Raw genomic sequence first — 22,630 nt, 5'->3', positions numbered from 1 at the left:
GCCAGGTTCCAGGGCTTGCGCACAATGATTTTTCTCTTGATGTGTCATATAAAGCAAAACATAGTATTTATCTCCTTTTCCATACGTCTGTAATTGGACTGAATGTCCTTATTACATTACATACTTGAGAACCCTGTTACTTTTATAGTACCAAACATCCACAGTCACCACATTGTTGTTTAGTTGTACTTTATTTTAGTACAGATTTAATCATACATAACTGTATACATTTTAAAACGAAAAATATTGCAGTATATACATAAAATAAAAGAATCCATCATATGTTGGTAATGATATATCAGGATCACATATTGTAAGTAAAATAAAAGGATATCATAGGATATCACCAGAAAAAACCAGTACAAACAGAATTATATTACTGAAATACTAGCACTTTGCGTAAAGGAAATGGTTGTTATTATTGATAAGCAGTCGTCCCCCCACCCCCCTCTGAATTTCAAGCCAACTGCAAATGATTACAGGCAGCAATATGAATATATATTATATACTGTACAGTAAAGAAAATAAAAATTGCTACAATAAGTATAATGTAACAACATACAATCAAGTTTATATTAGGCATATCTAACTTGTCAATGACAAATGCCTAACAGTGATCTACTCTCATAACATTTAAAGAGCAAGGAGTTCGAGAAGCACTGCTGATTATCAAACATCTGAGTCCTATATCCAGTGCATATTTCATGATTTAGATGTTTCAAATATTGCATTTATTTCTTGAACTGTGAAGACACCCACGCTAAGGCCCACTTCAGATTGGTCAACATAAACTTGAGAGCTTTGGTCCAATGCTCCTCAGAATTGAATTGGATCCTACAACAAATAATAAAATTAACTTTGGTGAATTAAATGTGCAGAGCATTAGTGTGCAAAAATTGTTACTAGAAGACATCAAGCAAATACAAGAAATGTTACATAGACATACTGGTAGATAAGACGAACATTACTTACTTAATTGAATAAGATGTCTTTGTACTTGGATCTTCTATTTTGCCATTTACCATTGGATAAGGAAGACAGAATCCTTTATCTCCCTTCTCTACTTCCTCTTTGAACTGCTGAAGGCAATCTAAGAATGCTACCATGGCCTGATCAAACCTACAAAAGTGAATTAAGTACATTCAGACAACAAATATACCATACTGACTGTTTTTCTAAATCTTTGTGCATTGTAAATTTAGTTGGGTAAGGTACTGTCTTGTTATTTAGTTTCTTCATGGTTTCTAAGGTCTTGAATATGTTAGATTTTTATGCACAGATAATTATTTTCAATCTATAGAAGGCCAGACCAACCAAGGTTGTTCCTCCTGGGTCACATGTTTTAAAATGTATAAATGATTGAAAACTTACTTTGTATCCCAAAAGAATCGAAATCCACCAGATCCATGTAGAGGGAGCTCTTTATTCTTATCAGATAAGGATTCCAAAAATGAGTGATTACCATAAGGTACAAGACGATATCTGTAAAAAAGTGAAACATAGTTTTTCAACATAATACAGTTTAAAATCTTTAAAAAACAACTATAAACTCTGACTAGTTTGACAAAAATTGTGACGTGCCCAAATATGGTAGTGATATGCCCAAATATAGTAGTGATATGACATCACCATGTCTATATATGGGCACATCACATTTTTTTGTCACATAAAGTTTGATATTGTAGACAGAGCTTTAGACTATAAAAAATGCTATACCTTTGGAAATCATATTGCATTTTTTTAGCAAGTGAGTACAGTAATAGCACAGTCTGCCCCCACGCTGCATTGATTTCACTCCATTCCACTGGTACACTGGGAAGTCTCCCTAGTCGGAAGTTGTTTATTGTCCCAAAATGTCCACTATGCCTAAAATTACAATGAAGAAAAGACCAATTATTCTAATTTTTTACATAAACAATGCATAAAATGTTAATAGTTTATTATTTATTGTAAATTTTAAATATTGTAAACGTCAAAACAGCGCATTTCTAGAAATAAAAAAAAAAAAATCTTTTCTTTTCTATTGTTTCCCTTTCCAGAAAAATCTATAAACTATTTATTTAGAAAAAAAATCATAATTACCAGATATGGAATGTAGCATTGAACACATTTGTTCGTGTTAGTTTGTCTAGTTGAGCTTGGGCATACTTCAATTGGTTATCAACACTTCTCTGTTCATCTTCTATCTCTAACAGCTGTCTTTTATAAACACTATACTCACTCCAGTACCTACAAGTGACAAAAATTAGTATGTATAATAGATTTAGCTGATAAGCAATGACTATAGGCAATTCGGTCAATGGCTGTGTCTCTACAGCCAAAAATTAACTAATAAATGACCAATAATTAACCGATAAAGTCTCTGTGGAAACAGAGTTTAACCGACTCCGCTCTGGAAAAATTGAACGATAATTATCTTGCAAGTCAGATAATTATCAATGAAGGACAAATTGTTTTGTTCTAAATTGAGCACTTTATAATGCAGACGTTATTCTTATTAATTATCTGATTGGTCAAATTACTTGATAATTTTTGTTATGATTGATTTATTCAGTAATTACCCTGTGTTATAGTTGTGTACATGATGGTACATTGACGCTTTCTATTGCTTCATAAATTAATTACCCTGTGGTCTAGTAATGAATCACTACATGATACTGCTCATGCTTGCTTTAGTCTAATCACTACATGATACTGCTCATGCTTGCTTTAGTCTAATCACTACATGATACTGCTCATGCTTGCGTTAGTCTAATCACTACATGATACTGCTCATGCTTGCTTTAGTCTAATCACTACATGATACTGCTCATGCTTGCTTTAGTCTAATCACTACATGATACTGCTCATGCTTGCTTTAGTCTAATCACTACATGATACTGCTCATGCTTGCTTTAGTCTAATCACTACATGATACTGCTCATGCTTGCTTTAGTCTAATCACTACATGATACTGCTCATGCTTGCTTTAGTCTAATCACTACATGATACTGCTCATGCTTGCTTTAGTCTAATCGCTACATGATACTACTCATGCTTGCTTTAGTCTAATCACTACATGATACTGCTCATGCTTGCTTTAGTCTAATCACTACATGATACTGCTCATGCTTGCTTTAGTCTAATCACTACATGATACTGCTCATGCTTGCTTTAGTCTAATCACTACATGATACTGCTCATGCTTGCTTTAGTCTAATCACTACATGATACTGCTCATGCTTGCTTTAGTCTAATCACTACATGATACTGCTCATGCTTGCTTTAGTCTAATCACTACATGATACTGCTCATGCTTGCTTTAGTATAATCACTACATGATATTGCTCATGCTTGCTTTAGTCTAATCACTACATGATACTGCTCATGCTTGCTTTAGTCTAATCACTACATGATACTGCTCATGCTCGCTTTAGTCTAATCACTACATGATACTGCTCATGCTTGCTTTAGTCTAATCACTACATGATACTGCTCATGCTTGCTTTAGTCTAATCACTACATGATATTGCTCATGCTTGCGTTAAGTCTAATCACTACATGATACTGCTCATGCTTGCTTTAGTCTAATCACTACATGATACTGCTCATGCTTGCTTTAGTCTAATCACTACATGATACTGCTCATGCTTGCTTTAGTCTAATCACTACATGATACTGCTCATGCTTGCTTTAGTATAATCACTACATGATACTGCTCATGCTTGCTTTAGTCTAATCACTACATGATACTGCTCATGCTTGCGTTAAGTCTAATCACTACATGATACTGCTCATGCTTGCGTTAGTCTAATCACTACATGATACTGCTCATGCTTGCTTTAGTCTAATCACTACATGATACTGCTCATGCTTGCTTTAGTCTAATCACTACATGATAATGCTCATGCTTGCTTTAGTCTAATCACTACATGATACTTGCTCATGCTTGCTTTAGTCTATTATGCAAGCAACCCTAACTATATATTTTACCTTTTTTCTTCATCTTCATATTTTTGTAATTCTTCCTTTTGTTTCTCAGTTTCTGCTTTAATTTTTTCTTTTTCTGCTTCCATACTTTCAAGTTCTTCTATAAGACTTTTCTCTTCTAAGCACAACTGAAAATAAATAGTAAGTAAACTCAGTTTTGTTGCTGATAAATATGGTTTATTTATTTCACAAATGCATTAGATGTAATGTTTAGTTAGATAATTACAACGTTTTAAATTATCTGTTTTGAGAATGCTTAATAAACTGAGATACTGAGTGATGTAGTAAACAAAGTCACACCAATGACTTGTAAAGTGAATATATAAACAATGAAACGTCATAAATATTCATAGATGGGTGTGATTATTACCTTATCTAGCTCTTCACTAAGGCTGTCTTTAACATCTCCACCATCACTTTCTTTTAGCTGTGCTAATGATTCAGTATAGTGTTTCAGTTCATCTTCTGTTGTTTTCAGTTGGATATCTAGCCCATCCAATAAGCTGTCTGTGCATTCCTACAAATTCATATTGATATCCATCAACATGTAGTCAAGATCTCAAATATTCAATTCAGGAGATTTGTCTCCAAATCTACCCCACTATATCACTAAATTAAAGAGCATGTCTTACCTCACAAAGTGGGTGGTCAACATCTGAATGACCTGACATAATGTCAAAGAGCTGACCCCAAATCTAAAACAAAACAAATATTTATAAAGTACACAGGTTTAGTAAAAATTCAGATTTCATGCATTGTCATACCAATTATATAAATCTAGTTTGTCCCTTATTTTGGATTTAGAAAACAAGATGTTATCTCTAAATGAAACAAATTACATTGTTTAAATCTGGCAATCTCTTTAGTGGGATTTCACCCCTCTTAATATGCTATATAAAAAACTTTTAATTGACAATTATTAATTTGATTGATTGATCTATGATGACTTTATACCTTACAAGCGTAGCTTCTAGTTTCAACCTGAGTATTGCCAGCTTCACCTAAAATAGTAAACTCATGACTGCTGTCTGTTGAAGACATCCTAAAAGTAAAATCAGAATTTAGGAAATTTCATTGAATATTGTATATTTCTACTAATAATCATATAAGCATAGATGACACATTTTGATTGTATGATGTAATATTTAAGATGAGTTGCTTAAAAACTAAGTTTATTATGTTGCAATGTTGGTTGCTTTTGTACTTTGTTTTGAGTGAAAAGTTCTTATGTTTAAACTAAATTACTTCTAGTACCTGATCATTCTAGTAATCAATGATCTTACTAAGCTTTACCTTTGTGTAATAATTTCTTTTCTCGCTACATTATCATCTTTATTGCTATCAAACTGATCAAAGCTAGAAGTTGTTTCTGCTGGCTTTTCAAAATATGATCGTATGAGTGGAGCTGAAATTAAACAAAGCACATTAAAATCATAAAGTCTAACATTCTAATTCTCTTTAAGCACCATTTTTTAATTATTAGAATTGGTCTGATACTGTAGAAATTGTGTCTACAGTTACCTAGAATCCACTAATAGCTGGAGGTTAGGTTTTTTATCCGGTAATTGACAAGGAAATGAGGATTTGTTACGAGACAAGTCACACATCGAAACCCTTAAAGATTTGTAAATCTCTCAATTTTTGTATTAATTGTCATAAAAATCCACTTACAAGCAAGATCACTGTATGTTTGGCTATCTAATGAATTGAAAGACGGATCAAGTTTAAGAGGTGCACAGCATCTTTGGCAGACAAAGCTAACATGAGTACTGGCAACTCCGCTGCGCTGCGAGTCACCAATTTGTGCCATCACCTTGCTATTTGAAAAAACCATGTTTCATTATAAATAACACCAAAATTGCATATTCTTTAAAGCTTTAAAAAGTGTGGCTTTAAACAAAATAATTATTATGTTGAAGAAGTTTCTTAAAAAGCAAAGTAATAAATCAAAAACTAGAAAGATTTTTTTATACCTGGCTATGTGATGGCCTATAATGAATAAAAAAACATAAATAAAGTGCCTGCCCGGGCCTAGCCCTAGTTAAATTAAATTAAAAATTAAATTATTAAATATTATGAGTCGTGTATGACCTTCTGTCTTTATTACTAGCCCCTCCCTGGCTGGGATCACTTAGCTAGCCTACCTCTACTAGTTAGGCCTAGGCCTATATTATTAATCTATTTAATAATTAATATTATTAGCCTAGCTAGCCTGCCTACATAACATCACACATAGGCCTATTCATATTATAGATATAGGCAACAACAAGGGCTATTTATTACTTAAATATTATTATTATTAGGCTAGGTTATTTGTCAATGAAATGAACTTACATCTCACAGCAAGCTAATTATAAATATAACAGCTAATTAAAAGTTAAATGGTCATTTCTACACTCTAAAAGCTAGGCCTCTTGGCTAGGCTAGAACCAGCAGCAGCAAACAATTTACTTTCTTGGCGTATGGGCCCACCTTTTGCAAGGTAGAAAATATACAATTTGATTGGCTAATGGGTGGTGTATTTTTCCAAATTCAGTCAAGCATTCAGTTCAGAACTTACTTATCTATGGAACGCTTGTTCGGTATAGTTACAATGTCATTCTAAATTCTGTATTCTTAGACCTAATTTCCTTTATTATTCAGTTCTATTGTAGATAGATAAATATTCCTTAAATATTTCTAAATAATGTATGTAATTATCGGTTTTTATTTCTGTTACTACACAATATCTTTTTGGCGTACTATATTTTATTATGGTCCATATTAAAATGGTGGCGCTCTCTTTGATTTATGGATCTCTCTATTTTTTACAGCAAAAACCAAAAACATAACAAACTCTACACTCCGCCGGAAAGAAGAACAGAACAGCTAAACACAAGCTAGGCTAGCCTTAATGTCATTGTTGAAGCAGTTTTTACGAGCTTTCTATTTACTCAGAAATTCAGACCAATTACCTGGTATGTTTATTTTAATATATCTTTTCATATGTGTTTTATCATTAATTAAGCCTAGGCCCCTAGTACCCTACTACTATTTCCTTACTACTCACACACTAGGCTAGCTGACCCCTATTCTATTCCCACCACCACTAGCTAGGCTACTCTGTATCCTGCATGCTGTGTGTGTGTAGTGTGACAGACTTTTGCGAGATATATGTATTCATCTTTTCCATTGATTGTAAACTTCTAATGAAACTTTGTATTTATTCTTTATTTATTTATACTTCTGTTTCCAATAATTATAGTCGATATAAACAATTAATTGTTATTATTTATATCATTACTGTAAATAATCACTATATATTTTATAATTAATAATAATATTTTTTTTGGGAAAAATCACTATAAATACACGTTATTATAGTTACCATTATAATACCCAAAAAAATGTAGGATTGTTCAAGTACACACAGAGGAGGAAGATGTGCGGCTCTTGCTGGGGTTCCTCTTATTACAAGTTGCCGCTACATGGCCAATCTGTTGATCATGTCTGTTAAATAATGTATTTCTAGTAATTTTATGTTTATTAAATAATTAAACATTTAAATCTTCAATTACAAATATATTAAGAAATTATAATAATATTTTAAGTTGGTTTTTGTATATGGCATACTGTAATTTTATTACTATCCACAGTAAATATAGTAAACGTCTAATGTAAAATAATAATACATTCAGCACTACGTCTTTTTATTTCAACCATTTTATTTATTTTTTGTTTACATGAAAAAACTTTGTTTATTATCATTGTCCTTTTCATATGATGTTTAATGTTCTGTATGAAGCAAGTCTACTTTCAATCAATTTGCTATGTTTAGTATGCGCAATTTTATATTACATTAAAACTAATTTTAATTTGATTTTAATGAAAAGTTATCTACCGTATACAGTATGCTTGATTGGTAAAACTTATGGATCAAATACTGACAATTATCTGAGAGTGAACTTGTTATGTAATTAATTGTTAATCATGAACGAGGTTTCAGAAATCCACTCTATATAATTACTTGTGCATTGATCATACTGTACTTTTTTTAGTATAATATTCTTAATATAGTAAATGCACATGTTTTGTTGAAGTAATCATTATGAGAGTATTCTCTCCTTTTAATTATTATTGTAATATGTTATCATGATTAAAATTTTAATATTATTATTCATTATTGAAAACAAATTTTACGTGGCAATAAATTGAATCTATTCTGTCATCTTTACATTTTTTTAGTATAATATATTCTATATAATATATTCTAATATAGTAAATTCTTGTGTTTTTTATATTGTAGTAATCATCATGAGAGTATCTCCTTTAATTATTATTGTAATCTGTTATCATGATTTAACATTTTGATATTAATTATATTTCATTATTAAAAAAAAAACTTCAAATCTTTTTTTTTTGTTATCTTATTTCTTAGATTAAGCTTCTTTATTTGATATGGATATATTATGTAATCATGGTATTCCAAAAATGTCATGTAATGTTATACAAATAAGATACAGATCTTATTCCAAAAATGTCATGTAATGTTATACAGATACAGATACAGATCTTATTCCAAAAATGTCATGTAATGTTATACAGATACAAATACAGATCTTTTATTGCCATACAAACCAAAATAGTACTGTATGAAATTTGTCTTCTTGTTGCGGAAAAGAATACAACACATGCTAAATAACAACATTATCTACAGTGAAAAAACAATTATCTTATCTAAGTTTATTTTTTTTATTATTATTATTTTAGCAATAACTAGAATCTTGAATCTATTATCTCATCTTTTAGTAATATTAATACCTAAACGTCAGGTGTCGAAAATGGCAAACAATCCCCCATCTCCTTGTGTGTTTTGTGGACCATCTGGAGCAGGCAAAAGTACTTTAATTAAAAAACTCATGGACGATTATAAAGATATATTTGGTTTTTCAGTCAGTCGTAAGTAGCTTTAATATTTTTTAATTGTACTTTTTTATGTGTTCAATACTTTTAACCCCTAAGCTATTTTGTTTGTTACACACCATTTGGCCTGTAGTTTATTATTTTGTTTTAAATGTAATCAATTGTAGATATATTTTCTTTCATCAGATACCACAAGAAAAGTAAGAGGTTCAGAGGTTGATGGAAAAGGTATGTTGTTTTAATAACAATATTATTCAGATACAGAGATATACTGTTCCTTGTGATGTGATAGCTACATTACTTTATTAAATTTAAATATATTGTTTTTCATGCATATTGTGTATTTCTAATATAATAGTTAATTAAGAAATATTTATGTGTTCTCAGATTATCATTTTATAACCAGAGAAGACATGCTATCAGCTATTGGAAGAGGAGAATTTATTGAACATGCAGAATTTTCTGGCAACCTATATGGAACAAGGTGTCTAAACTAAAAGCTAGTACAGTAATACATTAGTGTACTAGTTTGTGGATTTTTGTCAAACAGTCCAGAATTCCAGAGAAATTATTTTGAGCTTTAATGCAAGCAAGTTTTTACCTATCTTCAGAGTGCAACCTTACAAGGCATTAACTGAAGTCTTGCAGTACCTTCTGGGTGCACAGACAAAAATATATTATTATAATAAACCTGCTTGTTCAATTCCACTATATATATATTGAATCACACCGAGAATATTAAAGAGTCGCTATCCAATCGGGTTTGAACTATTGGTTAGGACATTATCAAGCAGAAGGTCCGGATTCGGTTGGAGTGACTTTTTCTCATTCTCACAGATTTCCTCATCTTATCATTTCAAATTATTGAATTAAATTTCAGTATATCACCGGAGGTTTAGAATTACTGTTCTATGCCTAATGTGTTAATATAATAATATAAATATGATTTGAATGTCTTTTGAATGAAATATTTTCTGTTTTGTCAATAGTAAAGCAGCAGTAAGCAAGGTTTTAAATGAAAGAAAAATGTGTATACTGGATATTGATGTGCAGGGTGTGATGAGTGTCATGAAAACGGACTTAAAACCTATTTACATATTCATCGTCCCACCAAGCCTTGAGATACTGGTATGTGATGGAATATGTTAATTTCAGTTTTCTGGGAATTTAATTATAGAATGTATAAACAGAAGCCACATGACTTTTGTAAATTACTACTCTTTGTTATGTTGTTTTAATCAATACATGAGTGAGTGAGTGGCCGAGCGGTTAAGACGGTGGAACCGTAATTACGTAGCCATAACATCGGCATGGGTTCGAGGCTCACTCACTCCATGGGACGAGTAGGGGGTTACCCCGGTGTATTAGTACGGTACATCACAGCCACTGATCACCAACTTTGACTGAAGAGGTTACCCAGTATAAATATATATTTCAATTCAATCAATGATATGTAATTTGATTATATATAAATAGGAACAAAGATTGAGAGAGCGTAAAACAGACAGCGAGGAAGCTATTTTGAAGAGGCTTGATACAGCTCAGCGAGAACTCAAATTCAGTAAGTTTAATATAGCAATGAAGTAGATAATAGATAATTTGTAGAAAAACATTTGTGTTCATAATCATATAACTAATGATATCATTAATATATGTTTTCAGTTAATGAGCAAAATGATTCTGTGCATAAAATTGTCAACAATGATGTAGATGTTGCCTACAGCAAACTGCAGGGAGTTTTAAGCACCGAGATTGCACGTGTTCGGGACATGCGATTTAAAGTCGGCCTCTAAGAACTTATAGTTATGATCAATACATTAGTATAGTAAAAGATCCCTGTATAAAAATCATTCCTAGTAGTATTCAGTGTTGAATCTAACAAAAAATATTTTGTAAATCTGAGTGTGCTTTTGTACTGAGCCAGTTTGTTTTTCTGTAATTTCACTTTCTGTGTACTACAAATCCACCATAAACTTGTTAAGGTTAATAAGAAATGGTATTAGTACTATTGCCCAAAACTACATAGTCTTGGATTAATGTGAAGCTATCAAAATGGATTGTAAACACTATATGCAATGGCACCGCCATCTTGAAACCATTACAGGATTTGAACCACAGACTGTGGGATTGGTAAGCAGCATGTTAGTCACCAAGCCACAGTGCCACTTCTGTACTACACTGTGTATTGTTGTCATACTGTATCATCAGTCCTTATTTTTAAAATCTTCTACTGTGCAACTAGTGAAAATCAATGTATTGTGTTCACCTGTGCTCTAACACTATTTCTCTATCTATTTTTAGTGCTGTTTTGAATAACTCTTTAAATACCTCTTTTATTCGAACGTATATTATGTGCGACTTTTTGATAATATAGAGAAATTTAGAATATTTATGCAAAAACTCATTTTGCTATATTTTTGGTAGGGGTTTATTTGTAATGCTTTTGAAAATGACAATTTTTATACTTAGTGATACAGAAAGTTGTGTTAATGGACTGATTTTATATATATATATTGGTATAAGGTTAGTACTGAATGTTTGTTATATAGAAAACTATAAATGGCCATAGATTATAATGTATAATCACTAACATTACACACATAGTAATACTGTTTTTTCTTGTTGACAGATATTACTGTATATAATAGCGTAAATATTTGTTTAGTGACCAAAATCATAACCTTGCAGAATATTGATACACAGTATATTATTTCTGGATGTTTCTGTTTTAAAAGAAAGTTTCTTGCAATATAAAAATGCAGTTCCAAGATTTAGATATTTGAATATTTTTATTGTTAAACACCACTATAGTAAATAAAATATAGGGACCATAGTACATAATATAGGGACCATAGTACATTGAATGAATTTTCCAGTGATCAAATGGTATTTACGATTTTCAATAATCTTTAATATTTTGAGTGTTTTACTTCCAAGTGTGTGAAAATAGAAAGAAAATATTGTCTTTTTTTCAAGCTTAAAAAAAAGGTAGATCATATCTACTCCAGTCCAGGTTTGCGTCAGATTGTTTTCACAACGAACCATGCAGCTATCAAATAAAAATACTGGCGCATTTCTGCATGGAGTGTCATGAAAACAACCATTAACAATGAACATAAATAGGAGCAGGTGTGAAAGACAGATTCACTGATGAAAATATGACCCAAAATTGATTATTATTAGCCAACATTATTTTAACATAACATACACATGTATCTTTTTGTTCTGATCAGTATTAAAAGAATATACTGATAGGTGGATGTACTACTTAATCCAATTGGGAAATGCAATACTGTACATAATTGGATATTTTTGTATTCAATTTCATAACAGTTTTGTTATTAATGGTTGCTGTATGCTATTGTAAACAAATCATGCAACAGCTATTAAGACAATGTCTCTATGTGTAGTTAAACACTTTTTATTGTTTTATAAAATGGTGATGGGAAAGCCACAGTTAAATAAATGTGTTTACACCGTCAACACTTGATGTATGTACAGTATGTATGTTTCAAATCATCAATTCAAATTGAATTTACAGATTGGTTTGTAATGTATTGGCTGGCCTACAAATCTGTGATTTATCAAGATTTGAAACTATCAAATGCTCAGATATTGAACTATACAACTGTTCACATGGAAATCTGTTTTATTTTAATCGTGTAGGAAATATATAGCCTCCATGTTTCAAGCAAGGTATTTAATCTTCTAATTTTTGTCCACATTCATAACGAACAAAATCATTTACTTGGATGCCTTCTTGGTATAATAATTCTCCAACTGTTAAAGATGGGTCTATCAAATATTCTTGATTTAGAAGTTCTGTCACAATTATTTCTTCAACATTTTCTGCATCTTCTTTATCTATGATTGAATAAAGAAAGTATTTTAAAGTATTGAGAGTATAGTGCTCTGCAGGACTGAATGTATGAAGTTAGTTATTAATTACTACTGTAAACTCGAACCACAGTGAAGTGGACAATTTTCAGATATTTAGAAAAGGAATAGTTTTATAGTTGAGAAAACAGGCTTTTCTACGTACCTTCCTGTTGTATATTCTGTATAGGTGGTATGAATTCACCTATCGTTAGTGGCTTCATGCCAACAATGTGCTGACATAGCCTCCTGCCCATGGCAGCAGGTTGCAATTTCAGAGATGGTTCTTTGATGCTTTCGGCAGCTATGAGTGCTCCATATTTCCCAAGTGAACAGTCATTTGTATTTAAGACGGACGTTTGTGCGATAGAATGAACATAGTTTCCTGTAAATCAAACACAATTTTAACTAGAAATGCATGTTGAATATACATTATGGGGGTTGGGGTGTATAAAAATATTGCATCAAAAACTGTACTTGCCCAATATATGTCCAGGGGGAACATGCAAACAGACTGCACGTTTTATTGTTAAATTTTCACCGATCTTCCCAATAGCTAATGCTGTAATGTCTTTCAATGTAGTGTTGCTGTCTTTCAAACCATTTAACTTATCCCCTGACAATTCACTCTGCAAGTAATTTTAAAGTAACATATTTATTCAAGCATATTAGTGCTTCACTTTTTTTTTTAGAGCAAACTGACATTATATATACACATTAATTACTTCAATATTTAATATCTTGGGGCAATTTGTTATTAGTTCAAAACAGGAGTATCTAAATAATTTATTGATGAGGTCTAAAAATAGTGATGCAATAATGCCAATTCTTAAATCAGAATTTAAAAACATTACCTTGCCAACTTTTTTTATTTCAGCATTTTTATTTATGTGTTGTCTTAAAGCCATGGATGCCACTTTACCAACAAATGTATGAAAATCAGAATTCCTGGCTACAAAGTCAGTTTCACAATTCACCTGTTATGATAGAAAAATTAATAACAATTTATATTTGTTTCTGTTATGATTTATGATTTTACCTAAAATTCTATTTATTTCTTCCTCAATATAACACACTGGTTCTCTACAGTACATACTGTATGCATGCAACCTCAAATAATCAACCCAATATAATTTAGGTTGCAGCAACTCTGTAATGCTCTGTCTACACTATTAAAGTAGTTTGACAAAAAAAAGTGTGATGTGCCTAAATGTGGTAGTGATATATAATCATCGTGTTCATATATGGGCACATCACATTTTTTTGTTTGTTTGATAGTGTAGACAGAGCTTTACAGACCTCCACCATAGCAGCATAGTTATTTTGACATAATATTGCTACCAGTCCCTGAGCTGTTTCACGTCCTTGTAAACGAGTAGCTTTACTCCAACCCTCCTTTTCAGCTTGCTTGTACAGCCATTCTTCAGCCTTTTAAAAAACAAAAACATTCATTCATTCATTTACACAAAGCAAAATTCAAAATATGTTAACAGAATATGAATCAAATTAATAGTAAATGCCTTGTATCTGGAGAAACTCAAATAAGTTTTAAGACAGGTTCCACCAGGAAAAAAGTTGTTATAAAAAATTTGTATCAAATGTTCATAGACAGAGACAAACAGGGGTTACAGATGGTACATACACTACGCAAGAGACTAAGTATGGACGAAGACAAGACAAACATACAAATAAATATGGGTAAAAGAAAGAGAAATTATATTAGGGAAAGTTTACAGCCTATTTCATGAGCATGTTCTGTACAGTTGGTAAAGTTAAATAAAGGTAGAATATATTTTTACCTTTGCCAAGTCATTGTTGAACTGCTTTAAAGCATTTTTACAATTAACAAACGTGAAACCAGTTTTCTTTCTTAGTTTAGCTAAGTTACTTTTCTCTGCTGATTTACAAATTCTTCCCAGATGAACACTGCGTTGGAAAAGTAAAAATTGTTCTGTAACAAAAACAATTATTATTGAAAATACATATATTTCTTATTATTTATAAATCATAATAAAGTATTTAATATGCCTGATTTAATATATCAGAAAGAGACTCGCATACAGAGCAAAAAAAAATGACATTCCAATTCAATTATTAATATGATATATTTGTATTTTTTATAGGCCTAGTAATCTAATTTGCTAATTGCGCAAATATTGAAATCGCTCACAACATAAAAGTACGAATTGACCACACATGGGTTACCAACAACATTCTCTAACTACAGATGAAGATGTACAGTATTAAACTAGGGCCTAGAGGCTAGACACTATCGTAGCCCAGGGAAAATTTTCATTTAAAAATTTTGTTTAGCAATATTGCTAATCAAACTGATTTTTAAGTCGAGAAACATAGTTTTGTATTGTATTTTTTGCTACACAATTTTCAAAATGTGTAGCAATAAGGTTGTTTTGTATAGCTTTTTGCTACGCTACACTGGCGAAAATGTTCCCTGTAGCCTGTTATAGCTGAGGTAGCCTGAACATTTGAAATGTAAAAATAACATTACAAGATTCATATATCTGTTTATATGCACAGAATATCAATACATACTTGTTTGAATCATGTTTTTTTCGTTAGATTTAGGCCAACCAAAACTGCATAATATAAAGAGCGGCGGTTTTCCCCCTGCACGCACACAGGTATATAAACTATACCAAACTGGCGAGTAAATCATGTTTTACTTTTTAAACCTCGCAACGTCTGGTTGAAAAGGCTACTTGGACCAATATTTTCTATTAGCCTAGGGGTTATTGCGATTTGGACGTTTCTGATTGGTTGTAGCCATGGACTATATTGATTAACACTGTTCTGATTGGTTGTAGCTTTGAATACATCTTCTCGGAACTCGTCCTTAATACAATAGCAATTTAGCACAGTGTTTTACTATAATATAACCAGATAAATAATAGGAAACATTTAATAATTTGATAAATGACATTTAAATAGCAATTTAGGTAAATGTCTTTTGAAATGAAATTAAATAAATTATAACCAATTTGGTTAGAGTAAAACACAATGATAAAGAATAGGAAACATTTAATAATATGATAAATTACATTTACATAGCAATTTAGCACTGTGTTTTACTATAACCAATTTGGTTAGAGTAAAACACAATGATAAAGAATAAGAAACATTTAATAATATGATAAATGACATTTACATAGCAATTTATCACTGTGTTTTACTATAACCAATTTGGTTAGAGTAAAGCACAATGATAAAGAATAGGAAACATTTAATAACATGATAAATGACATTCACATAGCAATTTAGCACTGTGTTTTACTATAATCAATCAGATTAGAGTAAAACACAATGATAAAGAATAGGAAACATTTAATAATATGATAAATGACATTTACATAGTAATTTAGCACTGTGTTTTACTATAACCAATTTGATTATGGTAAAACACAATGATATAGAATAGGAAACATTTAATAACATGATAAATGACATTTACATAGCAATTTAGCACTGTGTTTTACTATAACCAATTTGGTTTGAGTAAAACACAACGATAAAGAATAGGAAACATTTAATAACATGATAAATTACATTTACATAGCAATTTATCACTGTGTTTTACTATAACCAATTTGGTTAGAGTAAAACACAATGATAAAGAATAGGAAACATTTAATAATATGATAAATTACATTTACATAGCAATTTATCACTGTGTTTTACTATAACCAATTTGGTTAGAGTAAAACACAACGATAAAGAATAGGAAACATTTAATAACATGATAAATGACATTTACATAGTAATTTAGCACTGTGTTTTACTATAACCAATTTGGCTAGAGTAAAACACAACGATAACGAATAGGAAACATTTAATAACATGATAAATGTCATTACATAGCAATTTATCACTGTGTTTTACTACAACCAATTTGGTTAGAGTAAAACACAATATTTATATTCATATTCATTTATTATCCAGAAAAAATAAAACAAAACAAAAAATACGAAAAGCATAAATTACATAGAACAACAACAAGCAGAGAAAAAACGCAGAACACTATCCTGGCGGATTGTCAAAAAGCAAAAAATATCGCTATAAAAGACTCTCCTGATAGCGCAGGTGGCAAAATAACATTAACAAGGATAAACATTTAACAACCCGGAAACATAGAATTTATATAAAACAGAATAAAAATTGCAATCATTATAAAGGGGAGCGGGCAAGCCCGCATTGGCCTTGTTCCTAATAAAAGCACGCCTTCCGCTAGGCTAGATAAAGCATAGGAATTTAATAATACGATATATAACATTTACATAGCAATTTATCACTGTATTTTACTATAACCAATTTGGTTAGAGTTAAACACAACGATAAAGAATAGGAAACATTTAAAAATATGATAAATGACATTCACATAGCAATTTAGCACTGTGTTTTACTATACCAATTTGATTAGAGTAAAACACAATGATAAAGAATAGGAAACATTTAATAATATGATAAATTGCTAGCACTGTGTTTTACTATACCAATTTAGTTTTAGATAAAGAATATGAATTTAAAGAATGGATATAATATGATATGATACAATATGATTTTCTCCCAATTAGTAAGACATTTTGGAATACTGCGTGCGTAGTGCATTTTTAAAACCGTAAACGCATAAATTTGCGGACATACTCGTAAAACACACTTCCAGAGATTTAATAATTTTAACAGTACTACAACATCCATAATATAAAGTAGTATAGATTTGTACAAAAAGAGCAGAACAATTAAATTAACTGTCATTGCATCTACTGAACTGTCTCATTACATCTACTGAAAAATTCATCGCGATGAATTTATTAATACACCAATCAGATCACATGCAATTAGTATGGAATGCCAGTTTAGGCGATGATAAAATCGCGTCGATGATGCAATGAAAATTGCGTCGATGTGATGAAAATTGCGTCGATGAATATAGTATTGATGTAATGAAAATTTAAGTCGATGTGATGAACATTGCGTCGATGAAAATTGCGTCGATGAAAACTGCATCGATGAAAACTACATCGATGAAAAAAAAAAAAAATTTTCATCGATGCAGTTTTCATCGATGAAAATTGCAATCTCCCTGCCGGTATGATTTGAATATGATGTCATGGATGCTGGACATCTGAATTTTATGTACTGTACTGGTGGATTAACGGAAGCAATTAGCTAGAAGATATAATGTGTCCGAAAGGACAATAATGGATCCATTGCTAAAATGTGTTGACAATAAATCACTAAAATGTTAATCAGTGCATATATTTCAACATTGTTTTAGTGCGCGCTCACTGTGCGCTTGTCTATAACGCGCGCTAGCGCAAGCGGTAAACATGTTTATCATATCAAAATATTCAGAAACCGTCAATTTTTAGCAACATAATAACATTATTAACATCATTATTAACATCATCATTTACTTTACTAGTAGTAATTTTCATCATTGATTGAATTAAAACCATTTGGAATTTTCATAATCAATTAAATTCGTCACATCAATTTTCATCGATGCAGTTTTCATCGACGCAATTTTCATCGATGCAGTTTTCATCGACGCAATTTTCATCGACGCAATTTTCGTCGATGCAATTTTCATCGACGCAATTTTCATCGACGCAATTGCATCGACGCAATCTACATTGCGTCGATGCAATTTTCATCGACGCAATTTCATCATCGACGCAATTTCTATCAACGCCAAAAACTTGTGTAAAACGGCGTTCCATAATTAGTGACGAATCGCATATTCGCCGTTTATTGTTGAGGCGCGTAAACAGTGTGCGCAATGCACATTTTCTTCCCATGACGAGATGAATCGATATTCGACGCTTCGTGTGACGAATAATCGCCAAATTATAATTAATATAATTAATTAATGAAATAAGATACGCAGTTGATGTTTGCATCAATTGTTCTTTAGAATAAATACTTTCGAAATACAAAACAAAAAATGTGTGGTGAGTGACGATATGTTCAATCATGGACCTATAAATTACTAATTTATAGGTCCATGATTCAATATATGTAGCTTCAATTCAAACATAATGTAACAGAAAATTCGAAGCGTAAAAAACGTTCGTTTACACAACACTTTTTGTTATACTTTATTATTGATTATTATATTATACAGGAATACTATTTATTTCCTCATTTCTACCAAAAATAAACAATATTTTGGATACAAAACTTTGTGCATGTGAATTACATTACCAAAATATTAAAATGAGGATAAAAAAACATCGCGTAAAATACTCGTATTCAAAAGCTTCTGAAATGTGTAGATATATGTCATGAAAAAGAAATTTGACATTCCCAATAATTTTTTTTGGCAAAAATGTAATATATGAAACATACAATTTACATAGTTTATCATTGTTTTTTATTAGAACCAATATGGTTACACAGTTAAACATAGTGATAAAGAATAGATACTTGTTAGGTTACTACCCTACCCTCTAGTTTGAAGCGACATTATAAATTCATCGCGAAAAAAAACGTATCGTATTCAGAAACGTTTGACATTTTGTATAGATATGTTCAATAAGACAAAACAAATTATAAATTTCAAGACAAATCGATGATTTCAATAATTTGCATTTCTAAAAATTCACACTTATGAAAGACCATACATTTTCAACATATTCGTTTTACTTCATTGATGATTCTCACAAAAGTATACAATAAAACCATTAGAATATCATCATTTTTTCTGTGTACCAAGTTTAGAAACTTTTTGAATACCAGAAGTATTTTTTTGTGATGCTTTTTCATTTGAATTGTAGTATAAAATGTCATTGAAACGAGATAAAAATCATACAAGACATGTTATAATAGGTTGCTCTATATACATAACAAAATTAATCCTTTTTTTTGGTAAGAATCGCCAATGAAGTAGAAAATTAATAATCATTAATAGTAGGCCTAAAATATAATATTAAATATTATAAAGAATATCAAACATTTTATGTTATGAAAAATAAAATTTACATATAAGTTTATCATTGTGTTTTACTATAACCAATTTGGTTAAAAGTTAAACACAGTGAGTGATAAAGAATAGAACTGTTTTAGTTTATTTAACCCTAACCCTAGTTTGAAGCGATCACATATTTAATATTTATCGCTAAAAATACGTATCGTCTTGAAAAACGTTTGATATTTGGTAGATATGTTCAATATAGGTTCTTACATCTATAATGCAAAAGAAATATCCTAATAGTTTTATTTTGATTTCTGGGAATCATCAATGAAGTAAAAATGTGTTGGAAATGTATGGTCTTTCATAAGTGTAAATGTTTAGAAATGCAAATTATTAAAATTACGAATTTGTCTTGAAACTTTTATTTTTTGTTTGTTTTATAGACGTAAGAACCTATTGAACATATTTACCAAATTTCAAATGTTTCTGAATACGATACGTATTTAATTTTTCGCGATGAATTAAGTATGTGATCGCTTCAAACTAGGGTTAGAGTTATATAACCTAAAACAGTGTCTATTCTTTATCACTGTGTTTAACCGTGTAACCAAATTGGTTCTGTAAAACAAGATGATAAACTATGTAACTTGTATTTATTATATTACATTATATGTATCCTATAATGTAATATGAAAAATAAAATGTACATAGTTTATCATTGTGTTGTACTAAAAGCAATTTGGTTAAAAGTTAAACACAGTGTTAAAGAATGGAACTGTTAGGTTAACCCTAACCCTAGTTTGAAGCGATCACATACTTAGTCATCGATAAAAATACGTATGGTCTTAAAAAACGTTTGAAATTTGATAGATATGTTCAATATAGGTTCTTACATCTATAATGTAAAAGAAATATCATAATTTGTTTTATTTTGATTTCTGGGAATCATCAATGAAGTAAAAATGTGTTGGAAAATGTATGGTATTTCATAAGTGTACATTTTTAGAATTGCAAATTATTAAAATCACGAATTTTTCGTGAAATTTATATTTTTTGTTTGTTTTATAGACGTAAGAACCTATTAAACATATCTAACAAATTTCAAAAGTTTCTGAATACGATATACGTACTTTTTCGCGATGAATTTATTATGTCGCTTCAAACTAGGGTTAGGGTTATATAACCAAAAACAGTATCTATTCTTTATCACTGTGTTTAACTGTGTCACCAAATTGGTACTGTAAAACAAGATGATTAACTATGTAACTTGTATTTATTATATTATTACATTATATGTATCCTATTCTTTATCATAACGTTTAGATAATAAGATATATTTAATATAATATTTTGCTATGTAAATAACATCATATAATAAATGTTTCATTATCATTGTGTTTTACTGTAACCAAATTGGCTATGGTAAAACACAATACTAAATTTGTATGTAAATGTATCATATTATTATATGTTTCCTATTCTTTATTTGTGTTTTACTGTATCCAACACAGTGCTAAATATCATTTATCATAGTTTAAATGTTTTACTCTAACCAAATTGGTTATAGTAAAACACAGTGATAAATTGCTATGTAAATAATCATTATTATTAAATGTTTCCTATTCTATATCATTGTGTTTTACCAAATCAAATTGGTTATAGTAAAACACAGTGATAAATTGCTATGTAAATGTAATTTATCATATTATTAAATGTTTCCTATTCTTTATCATTGTGTTTTACTCTAATCAAATTGGTTATAGTAAAACACAGTGCTAAATTGCTATGTAAATGTAATTTATCATATTATTAAATGTTTCCTATTCTTTATCATTGTGTTTTACTTTAACCAAATTGGTTATAGTAAAACACAGTGCTAAATTGCTATGTAAATGTCATTTATCATATTATTAAATGTTTCCTATTCTTTATCATTGTGTTTTACTTTAACCAAATTGGTTATAGTAAAACACAGTGATAAATTGCTATGTGAATGTCATTTATCATATTATTAAATGTTTCCTATTCTTTATCATTGTGTTTTACTTTAACCAAATTGGTTATAGTAAAACACAGTGATAAATTGCTATGTGAATGTCATTTATCATATTATTAAATGTTTCCTATTCTTTATCATTGTGTTTTACTTTAACCAAATTGGTTATAGTAAAACACAGTGATAAATTGCTATGTAAATGTAATTTATCATATTATTAAATTCCTATTCTTTATCATTGTGTTTTACTCTAACCAAATTGGTTATAGTAAAACACAGTGCTAAATTGCTATGTAAATGTCATTTATCATATTATTAAATGTTTCCTATTCTTTATCATTGTGTTTTACTTTAACCAAATTGGTTATAGTAAAACACAGTGCTAAATTGCTATGTAAATGTAATTTATCATATTATTAAATGTTTCCTATTCTAAAGTATATCATTGTGTTTTACTATAACTAAATTGGTTATAGTAAAACAGTGCTAAATTGCTATGTAAATGTAATTTATCATATTATTAAATGTTTCCTATTCTAAAGTATATCATTGTGCTTTACTATAACTAAATTGGTTATAGTAAAACACAGTGCTAAATTGCTATGTAAATGTCATTTATCATATTATTAAATGTTTCCTATTCTTTATCATTGTGTTTTACTCTAACCAAATTGGTTATAGTAAAACACAGTGCTAAATTGCTATGTAAATGTCATTTATCAAATTATTAAATGTTTCCTATTCTTTTTCATTGTGTTTTACTTTCCAAATTGGTTATAGTAAAATACAGTGCTAAATTGCTATGTAATTTATCAAATTATTAAACGTTTCGTATTCTATATAATTGTGTTTTACTCTAACCAAATTGGTTATAGTAAAACACAGTGATACATTGATATGTAATGTCATTTATCATATTATTAAATGTTTCCTATTCTATATCATTGTGTTTTACT

General features: G+C 30.0%; 3 protein-coding genes across 5 annotated transcripts; 1 reads left to right on the top strand and 2 right to left on the bottom strand.

The window, feature by feature from the left end:
- Positions 1-249: 249 nt before the first annotated feature.
- Positions 250-6,435, bottom strand: LOC140040515 (beclin-1-like). 3 transcript variants are annotated; one of them, XM_072086512.1, is made up of 12 exons: positions 6,304-6,435; positions 5,641-5,786; positions 5,263-5,374; positions 4,924-5,011; positions 4,602-4,664; positions 4,340-4,486; positions 3,973-4,097; positions 2,083-2,229; positions 1,717-1,866; positions 1,372-1,482; positions 973-1,119; positions 250-834 (listed from the first exon to the last, which is right to left on the bottom strand). In XM_072086512.1, the coding sequence occupies exons 2-12, from the start codon at positions 5,777-5,779 to the stop codon at positions 732-734; spliced, it is 1,332 nt and encodes a 443-aa protein (XP_071942613.1). In that variant the 5' UTR covers positions 5,780-5,786; positions 6,304-6,435; the 3' UTR covers positions 250-731. The 3 variants fall into 3 exon arrangements, with proteins under 3 accessions (XP_071942613.1, XP_071942614.1, XP_071942615.1); XM_072086513.1 differs by having other exon boundaries at positions 5,641-5,782; positions 6,304-6,429; XM_072086514.1 differs by lacking the exon at positions 6,304-6,435 and adding an exon at positions 5,943-6,015.
- Positions 6,436-6,523: 88 nt separating this feature from the next.
- On the top strand, positions 6,524-12,361 carry LOC140040519 (guanylate kinase-like). The gene is made up of 7 exons (XM_072086520.1): positions 6,524-6,926; positions 8,758-8,907; positions 9,058-9,099; positions 9,259-9,355; positions 9,861-9,999; positions 10,348-10,432; positions 10,534-12,361. The coding sequence occupies exons 1-7, from the start codon at positions 6,863-6,865 to the stop codon at positions 10,662-10,664; spliced, it is 708 nt and encodes a 235-aa protein (XP_071942621.1). The 5' UTR covers positions 6,524-6,862; the 3' UTR covers positions 10,665-12,361.
- On the bottom strand, positions 11,807-15,369 carry LOC140040517 (elongation factor Ts, mitochondrial-like). Its single transcript, XM_072086516.1, has 7 exons — positions 15,301-15,369; positions 14,547-14,698; positions 14,047-14,175; positions 13,602-13,724; positions 13,229-13,376; positions 12,914-13,132; positions 11,807-12,735 (listed from the first exon to the last, which is right to left on the bottom strand). The coding sequence occupies exons 1-7, from the start codon at positions 15,311-15,313 to the stop codon at positions 12,572-12,574; spliced, it is 948 nt and encodes a 315-aa protein (XP_071942617.1). The 5' UTR covers positions 15,314-15,369; the 3' UTR covers positions 11,807-12,571.
- Positions 15,370-22,630: the final 7,261 nt, after the last annotated feature.

The sequence above is a fragment of the Antedon mediterranea genome, chromosome 2 (genome assembly GCF_964355755.1).
Source record: "Antedon mediterranea chromosome 2, ecAntMedi1.1, whole genome shotgun sequence".
Taxonomy (NCBI): Eukaryota; Metazoa; Echinodermata; class Crinoidea; order Comatulida; family Antedonidae; genus Antedon; species Antedon mediterranea.
This window is presented reverse-complemented; position numbering and strand designations above follow the sequence as displayed.